The 26,814-nt window shown below is 35.3% G+C and overlaps 1 protein-coding gene across 2 annotated transcripts; it reads left to right on the top strand.

Moving 5' to 3' along the window:
• The first annotated feature begins 1,183 nt into the window (after positions 1-1,183).
• Positions 1,184-26,605, top strand: TUBGCP5 (tubulin gamma complex component 5). Of its 2 annotated transcripts, XM_067294164.1 has the most exons (24): positions 1,184-1,360; positions 4,441-4,494; positions 4,573-4,681; positions 6,372-6,468; positions 7,064-7,174; positions 7,723-7,802; positions 8,909-9,044; positions 10,086-10,203; positions 11,602-11,691; positions 12,254-12,347; positions 12,655-12,901; positions 13,092-13,294; positions 14,009-14,124; positions 15,477-15,745; positions 16,723-16,921; positions 18,487-18,675; positions 19,705-19,887; positions 20,169-20,253; positions 20,354-20,474; positions 21,217-21,395; positions 22,327-22,452; positions 23,056-23,144; positions 24,960-25,060; positions 26,178-26,605. In XM_067294164.1, the coding sequence occupies exons 1-24, from the start codon at positions 1,188-1,190 to the stop codon at positions 26,222-26,224; spliced, it is 3,216 nt and encodes a 1,071-aa protein (XP_067150265.1). In that variant the 5' UTR covers positions 1,184-1,187; the 3' UTR covers positions 26,225-26,605. The 2 variants fall into 2 exon arrangements, with proteins under 2 accessions (XP_067150265.1, XP_067150271.1); XM_067294170.1 differs by lacking the exon at positions 7,064-7,174.
• The last annotated feature ends 209 nt before the right edge of the window (positions 26,606-26,814 follow it).

Below are 26,814 nucleotides of genomic sequence, written 5' to 3' on the forward strand. Positions count from 1 at the left end.
TTCTAAGTGATGGATGAGGCATATTTAGAAGTGACTCAAAAAGGACACTTCTTTCTGTAACCTTTGTTTCTACCACTCATTCAAATCTCACTGGCTGCTTCTTCAGTTGTGCCAATATAAACATTTTTATAGTGAAAAGGAATAAAAGATTATTGCAGGGGTGGGGGGGATTACAACTCAGTATTTGTTGGCAAAATGAAATATGCAAGACAAAGCCTAAGAATAAGGAAAGGATATGACAGCTGCAGCAGAGACTGTTACAGAAATCTGTCAATAGTAACAGTATTTTCCACTGATTTGATTAATTTCTTTCTACAAGGAAGATCACTGTCAGGATGTTGCTACTGCCACAGTGTAAAACTACACCAAGAGACAAAAGCATTCGAAGTTGCTCCGTGTCCTAACTGCGAGCATTTGACAGAGCAAGGACAAAGCTGAATTAGTTTCTCAATCATCATCACATACACAAGTCAAGTATCGCTTACAGAATACCCATCTGCAATGTTTTATTCCACTGAGCAAAAGTAGAGGCTTAGTCAGGGAGGAGCACACCCGACTGCTTCAGAATGGCTTGGTAGCAGCACAGTTGCTTTGTGTGGGATGGTCTTAACAAGAAGGTGAAAGGCAGCTTCTTACTCAAGTACTACTAAGGGTAACAGTGGGGTGGATGGTGCCACAAAAAGCACATGGCTCTAAAGTCAAATGATAGTGTGCCTTGCCCGGCCTGACTTCAGATCCTCCTCGAAATCAAGACGCGCATTATGTTTTGGTCTGCTGGAGTGAACCGTGCAATGTCTAGCCTTATTTGAGTTACTACAAAATTGCTAATTGCTCATTTGGGCTGTGACATCCTGAGCGATCGCACCTTTGCGGCGGCGCTTCTGAACACAACCGCCATTTCCTGGGCAGGAAGGGGCTGCAGCGGCCGCGCTGGTGCGCCGCCGCCAGCCCGCGCAGCGGCAACCCCCGCTGCTCACGTGACCGCAAACGGCTTCTCCCTGCCCCCGCCTCTTCCCGCTGCGCGCATGCGCACGCGCCCGCCCTGCAAACGGCGGGGGGGGCAGGGGAAGGGTCTCGCGAGAGGCCGTTAGGAAGCGGCGCGCGGGGCAGGTGGTGCGCGCCGGCGGCTGTGGCGTGCCTCCCCCCCCAGCCCCCGCTCGCGGGGCCCCTCCCCCAGCGGCGCTGCCATGGCGGCGCCGCCGCCGCCCTCGCCCGGGCCCCGGAGCCGCTTCGAGCGGGAGCAGGAGCGGGACGTCCGCGCGCTGGTCCGCCGCGTGACCGGCCTGCCGGAGGAGGAGGAGCAGGAGCTCGGCGGCGGCCGGTTCCAGATGGCGCTGAATTTCGCTTGGTCCAACTTCAGGTCAGCGCCCGCCGCTGCGAGGCCCCTGCGGCGCCGCCACCTCCCTCCCCCCCGCGCCTGAGCGGACACCGCCGGCCGTTTTGGCTGCCCCCGGCCGGTGCCCCGCGCGGGCCCCTGCCCGCTGCCGCCGGAGGAAGGAGCGGCTCTGGCGCCCGGCCCCTCTCGTAGCGGCGCGGCCGGCTGCGGCCTGCCTGGCTCCGCCGTCGCCTCCTCGCCTGGCAGCGGGGAGGGCGTCTGGTGGTTGCTGGGCTGCGGCGATGCCGGGCGTCTGGGGTGGCACGGGCGGCCGCTTGCAAGTCCTTACCGCAGGATCAGTGGCTGTTACTCCGGCGCTTCTAAATCTCAGTGATATAGGGTTTTTCTCTTGATACCTAAAAAGGTGACTTAGCATTCTCACTGAGTCGTCCGGAAACTTATGTCTGTAGAAGGCAAAATAAAGGAATAAACATTATACATAAGAGCACATAAACAAAACTTCACCAAATCAAGATAAAGCAGCTGGCCATGGATACTGTGGATACTGGATACTACTTATGTGAAAGGATATCAGTCTGCAAAGATAGATGTGTTTGATGTTATTTGAGCTTGCCATAAATACAGTCTTTATTAACCAGTAATAAAGTTAAAGGGATACAGTTAACATATATTACACCATCTGAAGTGTTTTTACTGAACTTGCATACACTGCTTTTCTCAATTATCATAATTATCATACCAAGTGTCTGCTTGCAGTTTTCACATAATCTATTTCCAGTTCCCCTTACTCTCAGTTAATTGCTGCCTCTACAGAGCCTTATGTAGTTGCTTAACTTCATGCAGTAAGTGCCTAATCGATTTAAAATCAATAATAATTACATTTCTCATGCTGCTTAAATCCAGTTTTTAGGTGAGCAATAGCATTTACTGCATTGCAGCGTTGAGTAGGATTGTGAAACCTGTACCTATAGCAGACTCAAATAAGACTATTTTGCATGAAACAATAACTAAATATCCATTGGTCGGTGGCTGGTGTGAGTCTGAGATGTGGCAGAGCTGAGTGTGACCTATAGCTGGCATTTTGACAAGATCAACACTTTGCTAAATGTCAAGGGAGGTTAGTGGTATTCATTGGAAAAGTAGGAATAGAGTATTGCAACTGCTGTCTCACTGTGTTTCTTGTATTTACCAGAAGTATTTTGACTTAATGCATCATAGAATTCTATTTGCTGGTTTTGTAGCTGCATCAGAATAGTTGCTTGTAATAGTAACTATCTTGAGTCTGCAGTTTTGTAGTGGTAGCAGGGTTTTCTTGAGCTTGGTTAAATAAGTCCTGTCTTCTGTCCCCTGACTTGACACTTCTCCTGTTTCAGTGACACAGTTGCTTGTGTCATTGTGTGCTATTTCAAATTGGGGAACAGGTGGGTTGTTTTTTGAAAAACAACCTGGCAGAAAAACAGAGGGAGCAATGCAGGGTTGATGACAAACAGTTTGGTGTGGGAGGGTTGGGAAGAGGAAGGTGTTTATGCCAGTATTGCTGTCCAAGAAACCAGGAACTTCAGCCTGAAATCTGGTGTTTCCAACTCATGAGCCCTTAGATAACAGTAGAAATTCTCTTTAGTTTCAAGTTTGTGAAACTTGTGATTTGTATTATTAGATCTGATGATGTTTCTATACTGTGGTTCTCAAATTCATCTAATTCTTTCTGTGCAGTATGTTAGTCCTTCTATTGATGATTCTCTGAACTTGCCTAAAAAAAAATTGAAATACTTTTTTTGTGTTAGGGTCATTAATTAGAGTATTAAACAGTACTGGGCTAAAGAAATTTCACTAATAACTTTCCTTTAGCTTAATAGTTTTCCCTTTCAATGCAGCTTTTTTTGGGTCATCTTTCTAGTCTCTTTTTATGTATCTTCCAGTTCTTGTACTTATCATCATTTTCCAGGTGAACTAATGATTTCCCATGTAAGCTAATGTGCTGAAATAGATGAGATAAGCTGTATTTTCTTAGCCTGAATATCAGCTGCCTAGTTAATGTTACGTTTTATCATGCTTTCCATTTACTTTCATCTCTTAGTTATTCTTTGCAACATTTATTCCAAAGCCTTTCACACAGCTGAAGTCAGACTAATGGGTCTGTAGTTAACCAAGTTGTTTTTCTTAAATACAGGCATGTCTTTATTCTTCAGTAATGCTTATTAAAAATCTTTGCTACTTGGCTTGCAGTTTCATTTTCTAGTTCATTACTTTGACACTGAGATGATTGCCTCTCCAAATTCAGTCCATTACATTTAGCTTGTGCTCCCAGTTCAAATGTAGTATTCTTTTTCATCTTTTGGTCATATGATTTGTATCACCTTGTTCTATGCAGTTGTTGCCGGAAGCTGAGGCAAAATACTAGGTTGACTTTGAGGGCTACGTGTAGAGTATCTGGAATCTTGATGTAATCCAAACTGCTGTCATATCACATTTCCAGGTTTTCCTCTATGTATAACTGAAGAACCTTCTTCCTATTCTAATTTCCTTTGTAAAGTCTAACTTACCTTTCATCTGTTCTTACTTTGTCCTTATGTGCGCTTTCTGTAGTTCATCCTTCTTTATTTTATTTGGGCTCTCTTTCATTTTTCTTTCTGGCACTGTCCTTTACTATTTTTAAAGGATTTTCATTTGGTTTAGAGGCCTTTCCATGTGGATATTTTCCCTGTGCTTGTGATGCATGTCCCAGGTAATTTTTTTGCCTTCAACAGGGATCTCTGACAAACATGTTCTTGAGCTCCTCACTCCGTTTGACTTAACTGAGTTAAGCTACTTTAATTGCTTGGTTTGCTGCTACAGTAGTATTTTTCTATTCAGTTTAAATTGCTTGTCAAATGTAACTTACATACATTTTCCCATCTTCAAAGTCAATTATAGTTAATCCTCCTTGAGATAAGAGACATGGAGATTAATTTTTGTTGCTGTTTAATGATGTTGCTGAATTAATCATGCGTTATTAACCAGAAAACATATTACTGATGTTGTCATCATATATGTAAATCAGCTTTATTTTTTTCCTCACTCAGGTTTTCTTTTCAAACATTTTCTAATACACATTTCTCACACAGGTTTCACCGGTTTCTTGATGTGAACAGTCACAAAGTAGAGAGGACGATAGATGGGTAAGTTTTATGTTCATGGATTAATAATGGATTAATTGTCTTTTTAGAGCATTTGTTGATACTTCTTTTTTTTATTAGAATACATGAAAAATTAGTAGTTCATTCTGACCTTGGAAAAGCTGCAAGCTGGAGAAGATTAACACAAAAATTTCTGAACTCGCCACTCCCAGGCGTTGAAGAAACAAAGGTATGTATGCTGTTTGTTTGGTTTTTTGGTAGTTCCTTTTTCCAGCGCTCTTGCATTTATACTGATGATGAGGACTTCTATAATGATGTTGTATTGGAAATTACAGATGATTTTACCAGTGGGGTTTGCAGTTGCTGTTTATGTCATGGATTCTCAGGGTTGTATTCTGTAGTTTCTCCATTTATTTTAGAGATGTGTTTCTTGTTTTTTCAGTGTTTCAGCATGCACTGTTTCATGACTTAAATTACATCTTCTTTTTTCAGAGAAGATGTTTTATGGTCAACATTGTACAAATGTTGTAACTAGATTCCTCTCTGTTCTAAAACAATAGCTAGCTGAGCAGAAGTTCTTATATTTTGCTTGGATTTTTCTACCCTATGTCAGGTGATGCATCTGGGCATTTTAGTTTTAGTATATTTCCAAATGGAGCACTCCTATGCTGTAGTTTCATTATTGGGACTTTGTTTCATCTTTGATGCATTCTGAATCAAATCAGTTTAGGGCATTGGATGGATGGAAACAGCAAAGGTTGACTCACTTGGACGCTTTCACTATGCTTCCAGTATGGCAGTGTCATATTTAATTTGACCTTTGAAAACTGAAAGTTCCTGCTGTTGTGAATTATGATTTGACTGGTGGTAATGTCATTCTTTAATAGGGCTGTTTGTTCTGAGTTGTAGCCTGATTCTACTTCTCACTGCACTGATGCTTACCATTCTTTGGATTGTTTTTAGTTTTCCTTTAATTTGTTGTGAGAAATCCAAGAATGCACAATGGCTTTTACGTCACGTGTTGTTATACTGTACTGTGGAGACTTGTGAATAAATATCTCTAATCGTGCTTGTTTTGAGAGTTAATTAAAATAAACCCCCTCAAAACCCCCAAACAAGCACTTTATATTTGAATGTTGCAAATATCCTAAGAATTGAAACAGCCTTTTTCCTTTGAAAATGCAACTGGAGTGTAGTCTTTCACATTTGGGATATTACGCAACATTTAGGTTTTAGCAATGGCATGTAACTTAGACTGAGTATCTGAGTTTTATGACTGGTAAATGAAACTTTAGCTCATATGTGATTCTGTCAAAAACCTACTGGTGTTCTTTGACAAACTCTTGTAGAGTCACTAGTATTAAATAGGAACATTATATTGAAAAATACATACTCAGTGAGCTATATGCTGCAGAAAGTCAGAACCAGGCTGAAGAAAGATATTACTTCAATAAGAAATTGTTGTGCTCTAAGCAGATACTAGGAAACAGATCATGACACAAATCTCTGCAGCATACCAATCTTGGCAAGAGTATTGTAGCCAGATTGAAGGCCTTTGTTTCACAGCTGCATTAGTGCAATATCAGTTAAAGATGCATCTTTATCCCTTGTCCCCTGGTGACTTTTTACCTCCACTGTACTTCTGGGTTCCTCTTATCTCTTCCATATCTTCTTCTTATCAGCTCAGAAAGAGGCAGCTTATGCTATGGCTGATTTTGAAGTATTCGAATATTGATTGGCTAGTGAGCAGGCCTAAGGAAACAGATAACATCTGATCTGGTGTTGCAGGTTTTTTTCTTAGTTTGAGACTGAGGAATGGGAATTAATGCTGAGCATTCCTACATATAATAGGCTTCATTTGTTCCTAACTAAAATCTTTTAAGCCATTTTCTAACTTGCTTCTTTTATGTGTTTTAAAGACAGATACACACTATTCCATACTATCTCTTCTGTTGTGTTTATCTGATTCTCCATCCAACACCAACTATGTGGAAAAACCAAGAGACAAGGAAGTGGGTAAGTTTACAAGATTTTTGTGTTGCTAATAACATACAATCAGTTAACATAATATGATAAGAAAGACATTGTCCTCTCTATTTTATTATCTCCTTCACTTCAGGGTGCTTTACTGATTCTGCTGTATGATTTATACACTTAAAACACCCTGCAAATCTTTCGTAGTCCCATTTTTGTTACATCAGCTAATGAAGTTTTCTGACCAACTTTAAAGTTTCTTGATAATGCTTTTTGACTTGTACTGCTATCAGTTACTAAAATTCTTCACCTGTTCAGAAGGACTTATAAGCTCAAAGACAAATGGTTTCTATCCTCAGCAGTTATCTTGCACCTCAGTAGGGGTTCTATTGAAACAGCTCTAGTAATGTAAATTGCTGTTCCCTGTGTAGTCAAGGAAAGGTCAAGACCTTTGAAGGCTTCCAGAGGGAGAGCCCATTTGCCTAATTTAGAAAGGACGACTGTTTCACTCAGTGCCTATAAACTAGGCTTGTGCTTAAGTTTGAGTGGATGCCATCCCCCATTTGTTTACAGTGTTGTATCATAGACTGAAAGAAGAATATTTCAGACTAACCTAAAGAAAATCTTGCATCTTAAGATTCCTTTTTGAATGATCTCTGCACATTCCCTCGGCGGTGTTTTGAATGCACTTTCAGCCCATTCCAGGAATGTGAATATGAAGAGGTTATCTCAAACACCACTAATTACAGTTGAGTAAACTTCATGTTTAAGATATAATATATTGTAAGTTTGATTGTTATTTTGAAGTATTACACATAGCATCATGGATGTGTGGTGTCTTTTCTGGAGAATAAGCCAATGCTTGCTTTGTTTTGTTTACAGTCCAGGATCCTTATGCGTATGTAAATTATATGTTTAGAATGTTTCTGCTGAGCTAAATGGGACTAGTCATAATAAGTAATATGTTGCATCCTTGCATGTTTTTCCAGTATTGAAGCCTAGGATAGTATAGCATCATACAGATTAATATGCTGATGGCTCACTACATTGCATATTTTGAATGTATAAGCAACAAAACTGAAAAATATTAAGGAATGTACAGTCACCATTTACATTTCACGTGCAAAGTGTATAACTTTGTTAAAGGAAAAATGGCATAATCTTAAGCGGAAGAGAATGCCTTTTATTGTAAAGATGTAGAGTACCGAGATATTTTTAGCTTTGAAAATGTCTTTAGAGGAAAAAGAAATCAGAGTTAAATGAGACTCAGCATTTTTGTATTTATACTCCTCTTAGAAAAGGAAGAAGAATTTGATTGGGGAAAGTTTTTGATGGAAGGAGAAGAAATTTACTTTGGCCCTGGCATAGATACACCAGTAAGTAATTTTTTAAGGTGAAAGAAAATAACCGTATACACTGGTTCGAAGCATGTTACAGTCCTGGCTGAGTTCCCCTGGTTTGTATACTCTGTTGTGTTGATCCTCCCAGGATTCCCTAATATGTTGCTTACTTCCTTACCTAATACCATGAAAGACATACAGACCCAAATGGGAATAATAGTAGTACAAAATGCTTTTGTTCTTCACCATGTTTTAACTTGACAAGTCCTGTGGCTAAACTGGCTTCTTCTGCTGACCTCTGCCTGCTCCTAATCAGAACTACCTGTATTTCTGTGATCATTTCCAGTTCTCTTGTTTGTCCACTTGAACACACTTCCTTTCCCAAGTTCTAATTCACTTGAAAGATTTGGAGGAAAAAAAATGTTTTTCTTTGGCAGACAGTATACTGTTCTAATCTCTTTCCCACTTAATAGCCAAACGATAAGATTACTGATTGTTGTCCCTGGTCTAAAAGGATATGACAAATTTTTAGCATCGAAGTAGAATGCATAATGACAAAAGGAGATTAAGAAGAAAACAGATTTCAAAGTAACAGTTTCACTGTATCAGCTAAAGTTAATAGAATGTATGTGGATTTCCCAGATCATCCTAACACATGACTCTGAAAACTTTGCAAAACAAATAAATTAACAGTCTGTTAATACTGTGAGAAGTTATCAATATGGCAGTACCTAAGGAGCAGTGGAAGCTCAGGAGTTTAAATTATATTTTTGAACCTCAGAAGGAGAAATTGTATTGAAAACTTTGAACAGCACACTGATATCATTAGAACTTCATATATTATGTGAATATGTGCTTTTGAAATATATTTTAAAAATTCAGTAGTTTGTGCTTTTTTCTACACCTAAATCCAATTGTGCTAGATCCCTTAAGGTAAATACAAATTCTCTTGCTCCAAAAACTTTCAGTTTTAATATTTTACTTAACTTAAACCAGTTCAGTCCCTGGTAGACAGTAATGTTAGTCTAATTTTGTGAACTGCCTTTACAGTGGAAGAAACACTCAGCTTCTCAGTCAATAGGAACTGAATATAGATCTGTTACATTGCATTGAGACATACTGTGTTTTATTACATTTCATAGGATTGGTCTGAAGAAAGTGAAGAAGAGGAAAACACTCAGCCTTTGAGCAGGGAGGACTCTGGTATCCAAGTAGACAGGACACCTTTAGAAGACCAAGATCCAAACAAGAAAACAGTACCTAATGTTTCCTGGAAAGGTTAGATTTTTCTTCTGAGAGTTTGCAAGAGCTGTCATTTTTTTAATGTAAACATATGTGCTCAAAGTTTAGCAATCTAATGCTGCTTTATTTATTATTTTTTAGTGAGGTGTTATGTTCTTAGACCTATAGTTATGGTTTAAAGATGTGCCTTACTGTTCACTGCTGCTTGTTTAATTTTTAGCAGTAAGAAAGCACTAGAATGGCAGGCTTGGTGTGATTTCTGTTGACGTAAATGGAGAAGACTTCTATTTATTTCTGGAAACAAACTTCTGTGGTGAAAGTGTGCACGAATATTCCAATACAGGAATAAAAACATATTCAGTAAATGTAACAGTTGTATGGATCTCTTTATCATTAAATACCAGAATGCTGAAATAAAATTAGGTGATGAGAAACGGTTGAACAAATTCTGTATATGAAACATTTTTGAAAAAAATGCTTTTATATAATTAAAACACTAGTGGCTTGCTTCTGAATAGCTTCAGACAGTGTTAACTAGCTGTATGTTTTTGCATAGAATAGTATAGGGTACAAGATACCTTGTGTAAGAAGACAGCATGATATAGATATATGGTACAAGAAGCAGCTAGCTAACTGAGATTAGGTAAAGTTTTCCTGGTAATCATATTTAAAGAAAAAAATTTTTGTTAATGGACTGAGCGCATAGTAGAAAGTGACATGCTGACAAAGTCAGTGATATTTGGCAATTTATTTTTTAAGTTACCTTTATTTTGTATATATTGTTTGAGAATTGCCTGAAATAGAAGAGGAAGGAAGAGCTGAAATCTAAATACGTCTCCAAGTTTATTTTTTTAGGACTTAAGAAACCTTTAGGAGATGGGGGCATTTAAGTGTAAACTAATTCATTTTTGAATACATGTGAATGCAATGAAGTGTAAATAGTTGCAAATTCTGATTTATTTGAAAGATCTGTACTTCTGCAGCTGAGTGGGTAGGCGCATTAATAACTTCTTCCTGTGTTTTATAAGCATTTCCTAAATAAATAAAAATACCTCAGTTACTATCACATTTTCACAGTTGGTGAACCTGATGCCCGCAGCTGGCTGGAACAGCATGTAGTTCCTCAATACTGGACAGGAAGAGCTCCTCGCTTTTCACATAGTCTGCACCTGCATTCCAACCTAGCTGCAGTCTGGTAAGAAAACAAGGTCACTTATGCATTCCTATCAGCATTATATAATGCTAAATAATGACTTTATTGACTGTCTTTAATACTGCGTTATAAAGCTATTATAGTTATTACTGATTTAGTAAAAACAGAGTTTTCAGTTAAATGGGTACAAATGAAAAAGATTAGGAAGCAGGAGTTGTTTCTTTTATTAAAAACCATTTCAAAAAGCATCTGTTATTATGTTAGGGAGAGGGAGAAAGAGAGAGAGAGAGAGAGAGACTTCCTTGTTTCAAGAAGCAAATCTTTCTCAGTGTTGAATTTTGTTGAGGTTAACCCTTCTGAAGGTCTCTGAGGAACTAATGTAGATGGATCATAAGTAGTCCTGAAAATAAAGAATTTCCTAAAATTTAATTTTTGTTTGCTTTTTGGTATGTCCCTTATGAAGTTAGAATTAAACACAGATTTTATGTGGGGAAAGTACACACAGAAGTACCTCATCACAATTCTCTGTGGTGCTGGAAGGAAAATGAGAAGAAAGTTTAATAAAAAAACTATGTCTGTTTCTTTGTTTCCCCCACCTCCCCCTTCCAGAATTCTGAAGTATCAGTACTATACTAATACATGTCATGAGATTTGTATTTGATTGCTTAATTTAATGCATTTCTTAATGAAGGAGTAAATCTGTTTTAGAGTCAGATAGCTGCCTAGCTAGTTATGAACCAAAATTTACAGGAAGCATTAGGAAATCAGTAACAAATAAAACTATAATGTTTCTGTTGTGAGTTCCAACTAAGTTAGCAGATACATGGTGTAACCAGTAGTACTTAATTTGGATTGTTTGAATTTTAAATGTGGTAACATAACTATTGCCATTGATGATATTAATAAGTCAAAATATTACAAATGCACATAATCACTGTATATTTTGCTAAAATATGAAAAATACTGTGGAAGGTTTACAAGGAATTGAGCAACACAGCATCATGAGGAAGAGTTTCCATTCCTTGGGCAAACTTTTGGGATAAGGTATGAATTTGCTGATATTAGTTAGGCAAATTCATATTTATTTTTAAGTTTAATATTCTGAACAGAAAGAGTGACTAACTTTTCACAGTATTGAATATGAAATATTAAATAATCAAGGATCAAGGAATTAAAAAAAAAACAAATTCAGTACTTCAGTATTTGCTACTTAACTGCTAGTCAAGCTGTGTATGACTAAATGAAATTTGAATGCTTTTTCCATACTATTTTGCTTAACAATACAGAAACAAACTCTGCCCTTGTTTATATTTTTCAAATACCCCCTTGATCCATTGGAGCTACCCAGGTGTAAGTAGAGGAAAACTGAGTCTTAAGATACATGCAAGTGAGTCAGCTGTGGTTTCAACCATTAAATTGTTTTCATTTTCTTTTTCTAAGGGACCACCACTTGTACACCAGTAATCCTTTACATGTGCCAGAAGAAAGAACACTAGTCACTGAAACTCAGGTTATACGGGAAACTCTCTGGTAAGCAGAAATGTCAAAAAAGCTTGCATTTTAACTTTTATTTTAGTATCTTCACTCAAGGAGATAACAGAAGAGAGATTTATCATTGAAGTAATATTTGAGGAACTAATTATTACTGAGCTTTCTTTAGTTTGCACCATTGCTGATAATAAAGATGCTGCTAATGTGTGTTTAATTGTTCAGGTTCACAAAGAAGAATATAGTTTACTGCTTCTTGCATGTATTGATTCTTCAGGTCCAACTGTTAAGAAGAACCAATTTGTTCTTATCTTGCCCTTATGGATTTTTAACAAGTGTGCAATTTTGAAAAGTAATTTTGAACCATCCTATATTTTGAAATTATCTCAATTGGAAAGGAACTTTAGGGGATGTTTGCCTGCTGCCCGTGTTTTATTGTTCTTGTTCTGGCAACAGCTTACAGTACCAATAGCATCATGGTTGGTCTTCTTTTATTTGAAGAAAATAAACATTTAGGCAAGCAAGAGCTAGTTCTTCTATTAATTATAAAATTATGAGTCCATTAAGGAAAAAGAATGTATTACTCCTTTTGTTTCTTTTCCAGGTTACTGTCAGGAGTTAAAAAACTTTTTATATTTCAACTGAATGATGGAAAAGTGGCCGTGCGGAATGATATTATTGTAACTCATTTAACCCATGTAAGTTGTTTGGTGAATCTCAGCTGAATGTATCTGTCATCAGAAAGATGTAGTCTTTTGCAAATAGGAAATTAAACTTCTTGTGGAAAAATGATGTTTCTGTAATTGTTCTTAAGTTGATCAAAACACATTTGATTTAATAAAACTGAACAGGCTGTTCCTGTATGTGAGAATATAATTAGGTGATAGACATAGCAAAATTTTGTTATATTTAAGTTCAAAGAAAATAAAAATATTTTGTGATTTTATTTTTAGGTTTTACAAAATAAACATTTACATTAGATGTTTCTAATTTTTTTTTTTCTAGAATTGCCTAAGATCTGTATTGGAGCAGATAGCAGCATATGGTCAAGTTGTGTTTAGACTACAGAAGTTTATTGATGAAGTGATGGGACACAGCCCGGAAAACATAATGCATGGAACTGTTTCTACTCCAAAGAAAACTACTGAAGCCCCATTCAGAACCTACCAAGCTTTTATGTGGGCCTTGTACAAATATTTCATTAGCTTTAAAGAAGAACTTACTGAAATTGAAAAATGCATAATCAACAAAGGTACAGTGCAAGGGAAATTTTACAAGAGGGAGGCACATGAATTCTTACAAGAGGGAAGCATGCAAGACATTGCACAAATTTTGAAACTGTGAAAGATGCTATGCTATATTTTAAAAATTCATGAATACCTTTGCCAAAATGTTGTTTTCTTTTGGATGTTATCTTCATATATTTTTGTCTTTTTTTCCAGATAAAACAGTCACGCTTTCAATAGTAATAGATAAGTTGTCTCCCCGACTGGCACAGCTGAAGGTACTTCACAAAGTCTTCAGCACAGGAGTAGCGGAAGTGCCACCTGACACTAGAAATGTTGTACGGGCATCTCATCTGCTTAATACTCTCTACAAAGCTATTCTTGAATATGACAGTGTTGGAGAAGCATCCGAGCAAACAGTAGGGGAAATCAAGTCTTCTTTAATAGAACACACACTAGAATACTTGATGAGTAAAATTTCTCTATGATATGGTGACTGAGTACACTAGCCTTCAGCTAGTTGATTGAAGGTTGAGAACAAATTTGATTGCCATAAATGAATTACTGTATTTTGACATGAGTTATTTGTATCTTAACTTAACCTGGATAAAATCAGATTTGAAAGAAGATCAGCAGCAGGTGTTAGGACTCAGGTGGGGAGCATCTGTGGGGAATCAAGAGGCAAGGAGACTGTTACAAAAGAGAAAGCTTTTAAATAACTCTTGTACATTGGTGAATAATTCAATTAATGCTGAAATGCACTTTTGTTTTTACAGTTACCTGTTGATTATACTAGTAAAAATATAGTAAATGTCATCTTGTCCTCCTGTTTTTCAGTTTTCTACATTATGAAACCACAGAATGTTCTATGACTAACCATTTCTGCTTAAAAGATGTAAGAGTGAAAATAAGGAATGTTGCTATTTGGGACTGATTGCAATGAAAAAAGTAATAAAGGGAAGCATGCACAATGTGTGCTGTAATTTTTAGTTCAACATTTTATCTTTAAAAATCTTTAAGTATAGTTAGTACATCTTATAAATTATTTTTGCACAATTAACAGATTAGGCTTTGCTGTATTTCATCTAATACTTAAAAAAACAGCCACTTTTTTTTTTTTTTTTTTAATTCAGGTGTCCCTTCTGTTCTCTCTCTGGGTTGAAACTGTGAGGCCGTATTTACAGACAGTGGATGAGTGGATAGTCCATGGTAATTTGTTTGATCCTGCAAAGGAATTTATCATTCAGAGGTAGGGATAGTTATACTGAGTAAACAAAATGTGAGTGTGAACATAACAGTTGCTGCAGAACCTAGGAAGTAAATAGTCACAATGAAAGTAGGATTTCATGTTAGTTGTTTTATTTAAGTAGAATTAATTTCTTAATCATTCTCTTATGACTTGTCTCAGCATATTAGGGAAATTGCATTAGATACTGAGCCCTATCGAGTATTTTTTTGGAATAGAAATCAAGTGTTTAACTTTCCTATCTATAATATAAAATTGGCAATCCAACTCTGTGTGCTGACTTTTTTTTTAAAGCTGTTAATAATTTCTTTTAAAATCAAGATGCCTGGAAAAATTTTAAAATTTACTTTTCAGTTATTTTACTAATCTGTAGTTGATATAAATCAAATGCTGTTTAGAATTTAAATCTTACTGCTTCAGACTTGCAGTACAAATTAATAAAGTGTCTTGAATTACATGCACATTTCCTAAATATTATTTGTCTGTTAATTTCTCTTCTTGTATCTTACGGTTCGCTGGTTGCTTTTTTGACAGTTTGAAATGGAAACTAGTAGATTTTTGTCTCATAATTACAAATTAGAGATTTCCCTCCCCCATCTACAATATTTAATTGAACATATATTTTTTAAGACATGTAAAAGTGAGCAGGTAGTAAGAGAATCTTTCTAATACTATTGTAATAAATCCTTAATTATTGAGATCTTTATCATTGTTGTTGTATCCTACTTGATTTTTCTTTCCTTGGTTCCATAGTTGTGTTTTCAGTACTGCTAACAGTTGTGATTTCAGCTTGTATTTACAGTTGAGCCAATTTTAATTATCTAATTTAGGTTACTTTCCATCTGACTTCAAAGACCAAACTATGTATCTGATATAAACAGCACAAAAGAGCAAAGTGAATTAAGAATTTAATTTTCACCTAATCTAGAAATTTTCTGCTTTTGTAGTAGTATTTTCTTCATTGTGGTTTTGATTTACTAAATAAATCTAAGTAAATCACTAATCACACTAATCATTTTGTTATTAAGGATGAACAGCCCTAGGCATTATTAACTTCCTGCATAAAGTTAATTTTATTAGTCTATTTGTCCTTGTTTTGGGGTTTGCTTGGGTATAAAATTGTCTTTATCTATTGTGAGCTGATTCTTTATCCTGCTAAAACTATCCATCATTCTGGAGATGTCTAGATAGTTTGATGTGTGAATGAGCTTTTTTTATATAATTTTGAAAATGCTTTTTGATTAGTATAAATGAAAGGCTAAGTACAGGAAAAAGGATGATTTATATCATCTAGTAAGGAAGATTCATCTTTCAAAAATAAAAAAGTATTTAATAGCTTTCTTGTTTCTTTACAGAAACAAAAATGTCCCAGTTAATCACAGAGATTTTTGGTATGCTACCTACACATTATATAGTGTGTCAGAAAAGACAGAGAATGAAGAGAAGATGAGTGATAATGCCAGTGCCAGTTCTGGCAGCGATCAGGCCCCTTCAAGCAGGCAACATACTATGGTCTCTTTTCTGAAACCAGTTCTAAAGCAAATCATCATGGCTGGAAAATCCATGCAGTTGTTGAAGAATCTTCAATGTAAAGATGGTTCTCCTCAACAAGCTGCATCAAGAGGTGAGATGTCAGTTTGTATAATACCAGTCCTTAGTGTACCTAACAGTACAGACATATTTTATGTATTAATGTTTCTATGTTTTTAGATTAATATACTCTCCTAGTTACACTTCAATAGTATGGTTTGTAACTTCACACCTGATTGAAAACAGTTACTTTTCCAGTGCAAACAAGTGATAAGAACAAAGTGAATAAAGATTGAATATTCACTTCAGTTTTTATTGGTCTGATTTGTTAAGTTGTTCTTAAACTTTGTTTTATTATGCTTGCAAAACATTTTCCATTGGTTATGAGTCAAACAAAAACAGTTTATATGTTCCAAGCATAATACTTTTTGATTTTAATAAGTAGCTGTTTTCCACTAATAAGTGGTTGAATAATTTTGAGACAGCATGTAGGACTGCTAAAGAAAGCTTACTGATAATTAGATGAAAAATCTTGACATTTTTATAAATATGAATATTTAGGGTAGTTATCTTGAACGATAGTAAAACATAGAACAGTCTAATTAATTATTATTTTCTGTTTTTTCATAGGAGACAAAATATATTTTTTCGTTTTGCTTTTTCTTTATGTTTAGAAATAGAGTAGTTGAATTATTTTGGGATCTCTCTAGGCTTGTTTCCCCACTTGGTTTGAGAAGATAATCTATTCTAGTGAAAACTGCAGGGCTGTTTCAGGTGTGAATAATTAATTGCCTTTGCACCTGAAGGAGGAAATTTTCTAACATTTTCTGAAATATTTTATAATTCAGACACCTATTCAGCAATGCATTTGAACATATGCCTGTTTTTAAGCACTGGACTGGTTTAGCAGTGCTTCATTTAGGTACTTGAGCACTTTGCTAAATAGTGGCCTAAATGTAGTGGGTTAAAACATACCAAGTAAATGTTAGATTGTACGGTTCTTACTGTTATAGTTCAAATGATGCTTTTTCTTGGAACAAATCTTACCATGAAATGTCTTACCCAATTCAGATGCTGAAAGAAAGAGTTTGTATACGCTGTTCTTGGAATCCGTGCAATCTCGCCTGCGGCACGGGGAAGAATCTGTTCCAGATATTATTACAGAACAACAGGCTACAAAGCAGAGCCTGATAAAGATGCAGTCTATAGCAGAAAGACACTTAGAACTGGATGATGTCCATGACCCACTGCTGGCTATTAATTTTGCCAGGTAAATGAATAACCCCTAGATGAATGATCTTACTGCTGTGTTGTGGAAAGCCATATTCTGGTTGGTGACATTCGGTAGACCGAATTTTAGTTGCTGCTGCTTAAAACAAGCAAGCACAGAATAAAGAACAGCACTGATAATCAGTGGCAAAAGCTAAGTAACCACCACCCTTCTGCCAATTAAAAAAAAAAAAAAAAACAGTAAAGAAGTTTTTGCAAATTCCTGCTAGTAGCATCCTTTGGAGTCGTCTTTTATCATAACGGGTTTTTATCAAATAAATAAAGTGTGTTTTAATAGTGAATGCTGTTGTAAAATCCAAACTTTTTAATGGGCTTGCTTGGGATTGTATAAAATGTCTTTGATTTATACCAAGCATATTATTTGAAAAATGCAGCTTCAGTTGTGCTCTAAAAGCCTTCCAGAATTCATGTTAATTGCATAAAGATTCTTCATTCTTCCTCATGAAGGAAGGCAGTCGTAGAGGTTATAAATGTTCTGAGAATTAGCAGGAAAGGTTGTAACTCTAAAAATCTTAATTATTTACAAATAACAAATAGCCACTTATTTTTTTCCTGAATACCTATTTGGGATCTAAGACTTCAGTTTCTCAAAAATGTTGGTGATCCATAGTGCCTTTTGGCTTACAATTGTAGTTAAAGGCTTTTATTGTAAAGGTCAAACTCTACACAATTAAAGTTGGAATGTTTTTCCTAAGATATGTCTAAAGGCACCATTTGTTACAAAGAAATTGTAATTAATAGTAGATAAGAGTCCTTCCCTTGTTGGTTGAGACTATCCTATTCATTAAAGTTGATAGCATGATTAAATAAATGACAATCTCGTTCAGTCTGTCAAGGCAATACCTGCTCTGAAGTGATAAAAAAATGGGCTTGCTCTTATAATGGATGAAATTACTGAGTAGCTTTTTACAAGTTATAATAATTTGATCTTTCCTATGACAAAATAATTAAGCTTACCAAATGTGGAATGCCCACAGAATCTCTTTTCTTAAGATATAATATTAGAGATAATATATGAATCCATATTTAAGGGACCTCAAATTCTGCTTTTTCAAATTTTTTGCCTTTTTCCTGTAGTTTTGTTTTTTCTTGTCCTGAGAAGTTCATCTCACCAGTGTTTTGTTGATGCACAATATAGTTTTAAAATGATACGGTTTTATAATTTATAAAACTACATGTAGTTTTAAAATGATTATTTATGATAAAGGGTTTATTTATTAAGCTGTAGAGTGTTTGAGCTTGGTATTATTTTTCAGAATTATTCCTTGAGCAACTGGGTGATTACAGTATGTCATCCCTTTCAATATTCTTATGCTTGGTCATACAAAAACAGTGTGAATGGTCACTTCATAGACTTGTTATGAAACTAACAACTAATGAATTAAGAGTGCTATAGTTAAGAAACAGCTCTTATTACTTCTGCAACATATTTTCTAGAGCAGAAGATCAAAGTTTGATTAAAAGCTTTGAAGGTATGACATCTTTCTTTTATGTGTTGTATGAATTAAATGCCTTCTCCACTAAGTAATGTGTTTTATTTTGAAGATTATATTTGGAACAAAGTGACTTTCATGAGAAGTTTACTGGTGGGGATGTTTGTGTGGATAGATCCTCAGAATCAGTGACCTGCCAGACTTTTGAACTGACATTAAGGTCTTGCCTTTATCCTCACATAGACAAGCAATACTTGGAATGTTGTGGTAATCTAATGCAAACTTTAAAGAAGGATTATAGGTAAGAAATTAACTGTGTTTTTCCTTTAAAAAATACTAAATACCAGTGGTATGCCATATAATAAAAGCAGGAATTTTCTTTTAAAGATTTTGTTAAAAAGCTTCAAAATGTCTTGTGTTTGTACTCCAACTTGATAAACAACAGCAAAAACATTGAAGTAAAAAGGAGAAAATAACATGATAGAATCCCATGTGAAACCTTTGTCCAGGTTAAATCAGGAGTAAAGCTATCAATCTGTTTTCAGTGGACATACAATAGGGAAGTTGTTTCAGACAGTATTTTTAATAATCTTGTCATTTGAAACAGCAAGAGAAATTTTACAAAGCCAGAATTATTTATTTAAGGTGAGATTTGGTTATGATACTATAAAATTTATAATACATAAAACAGTATTATGAGGTATTTTTGTATTACACAGAGTAAAACGACCCATTCCTTTTACCTTTTACATTGCCATAAAGTCACCATGCTTTTAATCTGCCTAAAGTACTAGTGCTCTGCAGTACCACATTTATATAAGAACTACACATACTTAATATATCTGTATTCATGGTTCTTGTGACAGATGAGGAAGTAGTTTTCTTCCTACTTTTTCAGAGGAAGAATTAATATCATTTTTGGGGGCTCCATATTAAAATCCTCCCTTACACAGAACTCTCCCTGAAGTTACATCTCCTTTCCTAAGTTCTGTTTAGAGAGAGGGACAGGATTTCTCACTTCTAAGCTATTTTTGTGAATTGCCCAGCCCAGAAGATGGCTGAATCCCGTAAGTAGTTCTGTTGAAGTTACGGAGCTGCTCAGGCTTACAGTAAAACATGGGCAGATTATTTTGTTTTATCTGAACATATGTGGAGGACATCTGAAGAATAAACAAAGGATTCAGGGTAGACTTCATTAAGTCTAGCATGTTCGGGTTTGAGTTCTTGTAATGAAGAAACTTCTTAAGATTTTGTTTTTATAAAAGTTGTATTTGATTCCAGTTGTGTGATGAAGATTGAGGAAATGCCTATATTTTTGTTCCCCATTTAGGCTAGTAGAATACTTGCAGGCAATGAGAAACTTTTTCTTACTTGAAGCTGGAGATACTATGTATGATTTCTATACATCAATTTTTGACAAAATTAGAGAAAAAGAAACTTGGCAGAACATTGCTTTCTTAAATGTTCAACTTCAAGAAGCAGTTGGGCAACGCTATCCAGAGGATAGTTCAAGGTAAAATGCAAAATCCTGCAAAATACAATACAGTTACTGTTTCCTTCACAGCTAGCTCTATTAATATACCTAACTTGTATAGTGCAATACTAATTCTTGCGTATTCATTACAAGAATCTGTTTTAATGAAGTTTTGAACTGTTGTCATCTTTTCTACCCTCCTCTACCACATTAAATCTGACAGTTGATGTTTCACAATGAGAAATTAAAAACCTTTAAGAAAAGTAACCACTAATTTAAGATAGATTATCACCAATAAAAGCACTTGTTTCTTTACATAGGTTGTCTATATCGTTTGAAAATGTTGATACAGCAAAGAAGAAACTCCCTGTCCACACCTTAGATGGTTTGACATTGAGTTATAAGGTAGAGTGTAATTACAAGTTACTGCTGTTATTTTAGAACAGATTTGAAATGTTTTATTGAAGTTACTTACCTTTTCTCTCCTAATTATCCTCTCTCTTAGGTTCCTTGGCCTGTGGACATAGTTATAAGCTTAGAGTGCCAAAAAATTTACAATCAAGTTTTTCTGCTCTTACTACAGATAAAGTGGGCCAAGTATAGCCTAGATGTTTTACGATTTGATGGTAAGAAACTGCTTGAATGACAGATATTCTAAAATCTTGGTCTGTAGTCTAAGGATATATATAGTCTGCTGATTTTTACAGTAAATAGTATATAGAACAGTTAGGATTCTGACTCATTTTATAAAATAGATCTCCGTCTCTATTAGCTTTCAAAATCAGTTACATTACTCAGGGCATTTCTTCGGTATCTTTAACCTGAAGAGCAACACTGTTTATTCATGATTTTACAAGAGTATTTTGAAAACAAGTTAAGAAAACAGTTTAAAAATATGCTCCAATTGAGATCAAAGCATTAAGATACATCATTCAGAATACATACTTTAAGTCACAATTTAAATATTTGGGGAATCTAGAAAGAGATCTCTTAGTATCTCAGTTCACTGGTTTGATACTTGTATTCTTCCTCTTCCATATAAAATGAATAATGGACACTTCAAGTCCTAAAAAATAAATTAGGAAGTAGCTTCATTTTAATATAGTTTTTTTATCCTTTCACATAATCTTTAGCTCTTATATAGCATTTCCTATTTAAGTATTTATCAATTTGCATTGTACATATATTGTCAAACTATTTCAGTGTCTTATTGGTATATCTTAATAAATCATCTGAATTAATAAACTGATGTAAACTTTTTCTTCTGTGCAGAATAATAAGAAATAACTAATTTCAAATTTAAGTAATGTTTTAGCTACATTTTTTCATATACACTTCATTTTAATACCTTTTTCTTTTCTTTTTTAGAGCTACTCTGTGCTGCAGAAAACCCACAGCTTAAGGAAGGAACTTTATTAGAACAAGGAACACTTCCTCTGTTCGGACCTCAAACAGAACGTATAAAACAACAAATACATCACATGTTCCTCTTAAGAGTGAAGCTTATGCATTTTGTTAACAGCCTGCACAACTATATCATGACGAGGGTTTGTCTTATAACATAATTTCATTTATGTTAAGAACGTATAACCATAGATGCAATTTCGTTTAAAACAATCTGGACCAAATAGATGCAAACAGAAAGCAGAATCTTAGTCTAATGCCCAATATACACATTGAATTTGAGCTAAAAATATTTGTCAGTTTTAATTCAGACATCTTAAATCAGTAATTCAAAAAATATTTTAGAATTTCTACATGCATATTATTTATCTATGGATACTAATAGTTTTTTCTTTTTAGCTATTTCTCCCAATGCTATGAGATTGAAACACTATCATGTCAAAATAGGTTTCTGTAAGCTATTATTCTCTCAAGAGTTATTATGGTCATATAAGTGTTAATACAGAAATTTTATTTCTTTAAATGGATCCTTCTCAGAAATCACAAGTAATCAGATCCAAAAGTTGATACTTAACTTCTTAAATAATAAGATAACACCTGTAGATTTATAGCTGCTCTATTATTGCCTTTTTTGAACCTAATAAAGGAATTACTTGTGTTAATATGTTGCTCTTTTGAGAAGTTGGAGGATGTTCTTTTGTTACGATAGTATTTTGCATTTCTGTATCCTGAAAGATGACCTGTGTTCTATTTCTAGTTCAAATCTTCTGCATCCTAAAAAGTCCCCAATGAAATTAATGTGTTCCGAATCACTCCTACAGAAATAGTATAATCTGTCCATTGTGCAATGGCAGCATCCCCATTTATATGAAGAATGTCACTTATCAATTATGAAGAATTCAAAGCTATGCTATATTGATGGTAGCTGGGAGACTGAGCCTAAAAGATTGGAAAGGGAAGAGTGAATTAATTGAGCAGTCTTAGTCTCCAGAAAAAGTCTTGGGAGAGACTTGAGAGAGTAAGTACTGCTGTACAACGTAGAATTTAGTAACTGTAGTCTTTTCTGTGTTTAAGATTCTTCACAGTACAGGCTTGGAGTTTCAGCATCAGGTAGAAGAAGCCAAAGATTTAGATCAGTTGATAAAAATTCATTACAGATATCTATCTACAATCCATGATCGCTGCCTATTGAGAGAAAAGGTGGGTAAAAAAAAAAAAAAGGAATATTTGATATATTGAGTTTAGCAAGATAGAAACTAATTTAGTACTAATTAGGCTGTCTATTTTGCAGTTCCTGTATAGCAGTACATAGGTACTCTTGAGGAAACAGTAACTTTTCCGGAGTTAACATTGAGATTCACTTTGCATTGCAAGTCTTACCTCAGTTCTATGAAAAAGAGGATAAACTGAAATTATTTACATCAGATTTTACACAATTCATTTGTTTTTGAGAGATGTGGGAATTTGAACAAACTGGTATTTGGAAATAAAATGATTATACATTATCTGTAATAGCTCTACTACGTTGGCACTTTAGATATCTGGATAGCATTGTAGCCTTTTATCCCGAATACTCTCTGTGCTAGTCTTCATCAAAATAGTCAGCCATCAAATTAATCAGGGAGCAAGTACAGTTACAAAACACATTTTGAATTTAGAATCATGTTATACTTAGGAGATTGTTTTTACAGATCAGAGTAAATGGCATTAGCATATTACTGCCTTGCAGTTTAATAATGAAAATGATTATGATTAACAAGGAATTGTTGGCTATTACTCCTTTTATTTTAATTGTTATTTTAGGTGAGCTTTGTGAAAGAAGCTATAATGAAAGTGTTAAATTTAGTATTGATGTTTGCAGATCGTTGGCAGGCTGGTTTGGGGGCTTGGAAGTAAGTATACATACCTAAAATTCTGTATTATCATAACTTCAAAGCTCTGAGCTACAGATATGGTTTTGAGATTTTTTTTGTGCACGAAACAACAGGACTTTGCTGAATGTTTAATGACAGATTCCAGAGGCTAAATAGTATTTCTTAACCAAAATGAAATTTTTTTTAGGTAGAACTTAACAAGTTTCATGCACTTGTTTCAGTGTATAATAAGTATTTTCTAGTGGAAAAGGGTGGCCAATATTTAACTTTGAAGTTTCTGAAAAGATTCTGGAGCTTAGCAACAAAGAGGGTTTTCTTTTCCTTCCAATTTGTTAGTAGTGGTAAAATGAGAGAGTCACAGGTTGGGTTTGTAAACATGTTTCCCGGCTATGATTTAAAACTGTAGGCAGGTAGAAGCTGACATTCATTAATTGGTTTATGAAGAGTGGAATTACCTAGCATGGCTTTCATTCTGGGAGGCAGGGAAGTGCAGAACATACATTTTTGTTTTTCTTTTTTTTTTTTTTTTCCTAATGTGGACAATCCAAATTACAAAGCCTTTGTCAAAATCTTAAGGTAAAAACATGAAACTGTTGAAGCCTATGAAAGTTCTTCCATTAACTTTGGTGGATTCAAGATTTTCATGCAGAATGTTTGACTCCCTTTGCTCAAATGCTAGAATTTTGTATTTGTGGTAAAATTGGAAGTTTTTTGATTTGTCCTTTCCCATAATACCTATTCTGTAGAGACAGCTGTCATAACTGGGGTTTTAAAAAATGATATGTGCTTGCTTAAGGGCTATGATTGAAGAATCCCACCTGTAATTTCCCAGATAAGATTAATGTGTTGGTCTGTGAATCAGTTGTCCTTCTTTAGGCCATTCTCTAGCCTAGATTAAAAATAAGATCTGTTTTTTGGGGGGGGTTTTTTGGCTTGTAAAACCTGCTGCTCAAATGGTGAATGATAGTGAGCAGGTCTCCAAGGCAAGGTCTAAGAGTCAAGGACTGACCCATGGCCCTGAGGCCACTTGGCATGGACTGGCTCACATCCATGTTTTTTGGAAGTAGTTCCTTTTGGCACAGACTGGCTGTGTTTCTACACACAGGACTTGGACCTTGGTCTTCTGTGGCACTAGGAAATTATTGTTTTGGGGTGCTTTTCCAGTTCTAAAATATGTCTGAAATATTTGTGAAGGCTGTGTTATAAACTGCCATAGCAGTGTTTATACAGCCTGAAATTATATCCGAGGTTGCATGCTCTCAGATGTGGCAGGACAGCCAGAGTCAAGAGTTGCACCTGATGTAGTCTCATCTGTATTGTCTTTTGGGAGAGGAGAAAAAAGGAAGAAATGATTGGTGTGAACTATCCAGTCTTGCTTCTCTGGTGAAAGCAAGTTGGCGCAGTCCAAAGTGGAGTTAAAGAGTCAGTGAATATCTAAGCAATGTGGTGATCTTGACCCCATTTTATTTATCAGTGCAGATTTACCCCAAGGAGCTTTGAAGCAATAGGCACCAGAAATGGCTGTCCTAAGACATAAAACTACATGGGAATAATAATTCTTGTCACTTAGAACCACACAGTTCCTCCTACTAACTGCTAAGTTAAGAAATTGAGAAAATCATTATGGGTAGCATTGTGATAGTGCCCAGGCATTCCTGTCAAAATTGCCCTTGTTTTCTAGAAATGGTGTACACAGACATAACTGAAATAGCATTCTGGCTTGAATTTACAATGTACAGGGAGCTTTTTTGTCATTAAGAAGTTTTGGTCGTATTTTGAAGATAACATAGTTCCTAGTCTGTTAAGTGTACTTCTATTTTAACTGTTTCTTAGGATGGAATCCATAGAGAAGATGGAATCTGATTTTAAGAACTGTCATATGTTTCTTGTAACTATTCTGAACAAAGCTGTCTGTCGAGGCTCTTTTCCTCATTGTAAGTATATAAGGGTTTTCATATACCTACATTTACTGGAACACAAGCCTTATAGGAATGTATTTATGCTAACCCATTTTAATGTTTGTCAGTGCATCTTAAAGAATCTCATTTTTTTTAAGTACTAAATGAGGTATTCACAGACATAAAGCTTTACTTACCTCTTAGTAAGTTAACTGCATTCACTTTTTAGGGTATTTGTGCCATGCTTTTTTTTATGGACAGCTATCTACAGTTTACCTGTTTGCTGGAGGACGGGATGACTAATGTAGCCAAGAAAATGGCAAGTAGTTTTCTGAACAAGTAAATGAAACTAAATTCTGTCTAGAAATTTATTAGCTTGGAGTGGTATTCTGATTTTATAAAGCTCCCTGTTCCTATAAGGCATAGAAAAGCATTCTTACTGTTGTTGGCTAACAGCTGTGATATATCACTAATATCTAGAATTTTAGTCACAGTAAATATTATGATGTTTCAGCTGAAACTGAGAGTTCTTGGCTCTGCCCTTCTGTGGCAGTTACTGCTTCAGTAGCAGAAACAGCAGAAGAGGACATATCTGTGCTTCTGATTGTGGCCTGATGTATTAGCTTAAATTGCTAATCAATGGCACTTTGAGCTATGGTGCCAAATTCTGAAGGGGGTTAGCTGGGACTTAGATGCATGTTCATCTGTTTCTCTTTTGAGAGCAGTAACCCCCAACAGGAAGTAAGATGGACTTCTAGAAGAGGTATTATCTCAAATCACTGTTATTCAGTCTACAAGAATCATCTGTGAGTGTGGCTTACCACATGTAAAAAAAAAACCAAAAAACAACCCCCCCCCCCAAGATTATTCTTTTTTTTTCCATTTACTGCAATTAGTATTTCACACAAAGGAGCTCAATTCTTATCAGTTATTCCTTAATTATTTCAGGAGGTGAGGGAAATGGTGAAGTGTGGTCAGAAATATCAGATTCGTAAAATACTTGACAGTCTTAAAACCTTAGGTTTTACAATTTAAATAATAAGATTGTGTCTTCCTTTTAAAGTACAAAATTGAGTGCTGCAATGAATTTTTGCAGACTGATATAAATGTAAATATTAACAGTTTGTCTTTTTTTTTATGATTTTGTTCACAGTGGAATCTTTAGCTTTATCCCTGATGGCTGGCATGGAACAAAGTTAACACTTGAATCAATTGAATTACTAAGGAACTGAAAGCAGCATTAACTTTCCATTCTTTGTTTAAAAAAATAAGCATTTTACACTCTGTTTTGAAATGTGCATAGCTAAGTGACACAATTTGGAGCAGTGTAAAATATTTTAATATGTAAATGATGTACAGGTATTTAAGTGCATTGTTTGTAGCTGTATTTTTCTCTGTGTGTATGTTTTAACATTAAAAATCATGCGCAGTGTAAAATTCATGCTGTCTAAAACAACCCAATTTGAAAATATATAAAATGTATTTCATCTTGTGAAAAGGGATTTTTTTCATTATGAGTAATTGCTGATGATTTACAGTTTCCATTAATTTTGAAGCTTTGTAGAGGCCACAGGGTAGTGTGGTGTGACTCAATTCTTCTTATTACCTGAAAGGCTGGTATGAGTTCATCTTGGCTTTTTTCCCCTAAAAAAGAATGAGAGGCTTCATTTTATTTGCTTAATGGTTCTTAAGAACTCTCTGGGAACAATTCTGACTGTTATGATAAGCTCATGTAAAAAAATACAAGAATAACTTATCAAAATGGATTGTTGCAGACCATAAAATACCAA

Source organism: Apteryx mantelli, chromosome 1 (genome assembly GCF_036417845.1).
Source record: "Apteryx mantelli isolate bAptMan1 chromosome 1, bAptMan1.hap1, whole genome shotgun sequence".
In the NCBI taxonomy this organism is placed as follows: domain Eukaryota; kingdom Metazoa; phylum Chordata; class Aves; order Apterygiformes; family Apterygidae; genus Apteryx; species Apteryx mantelli.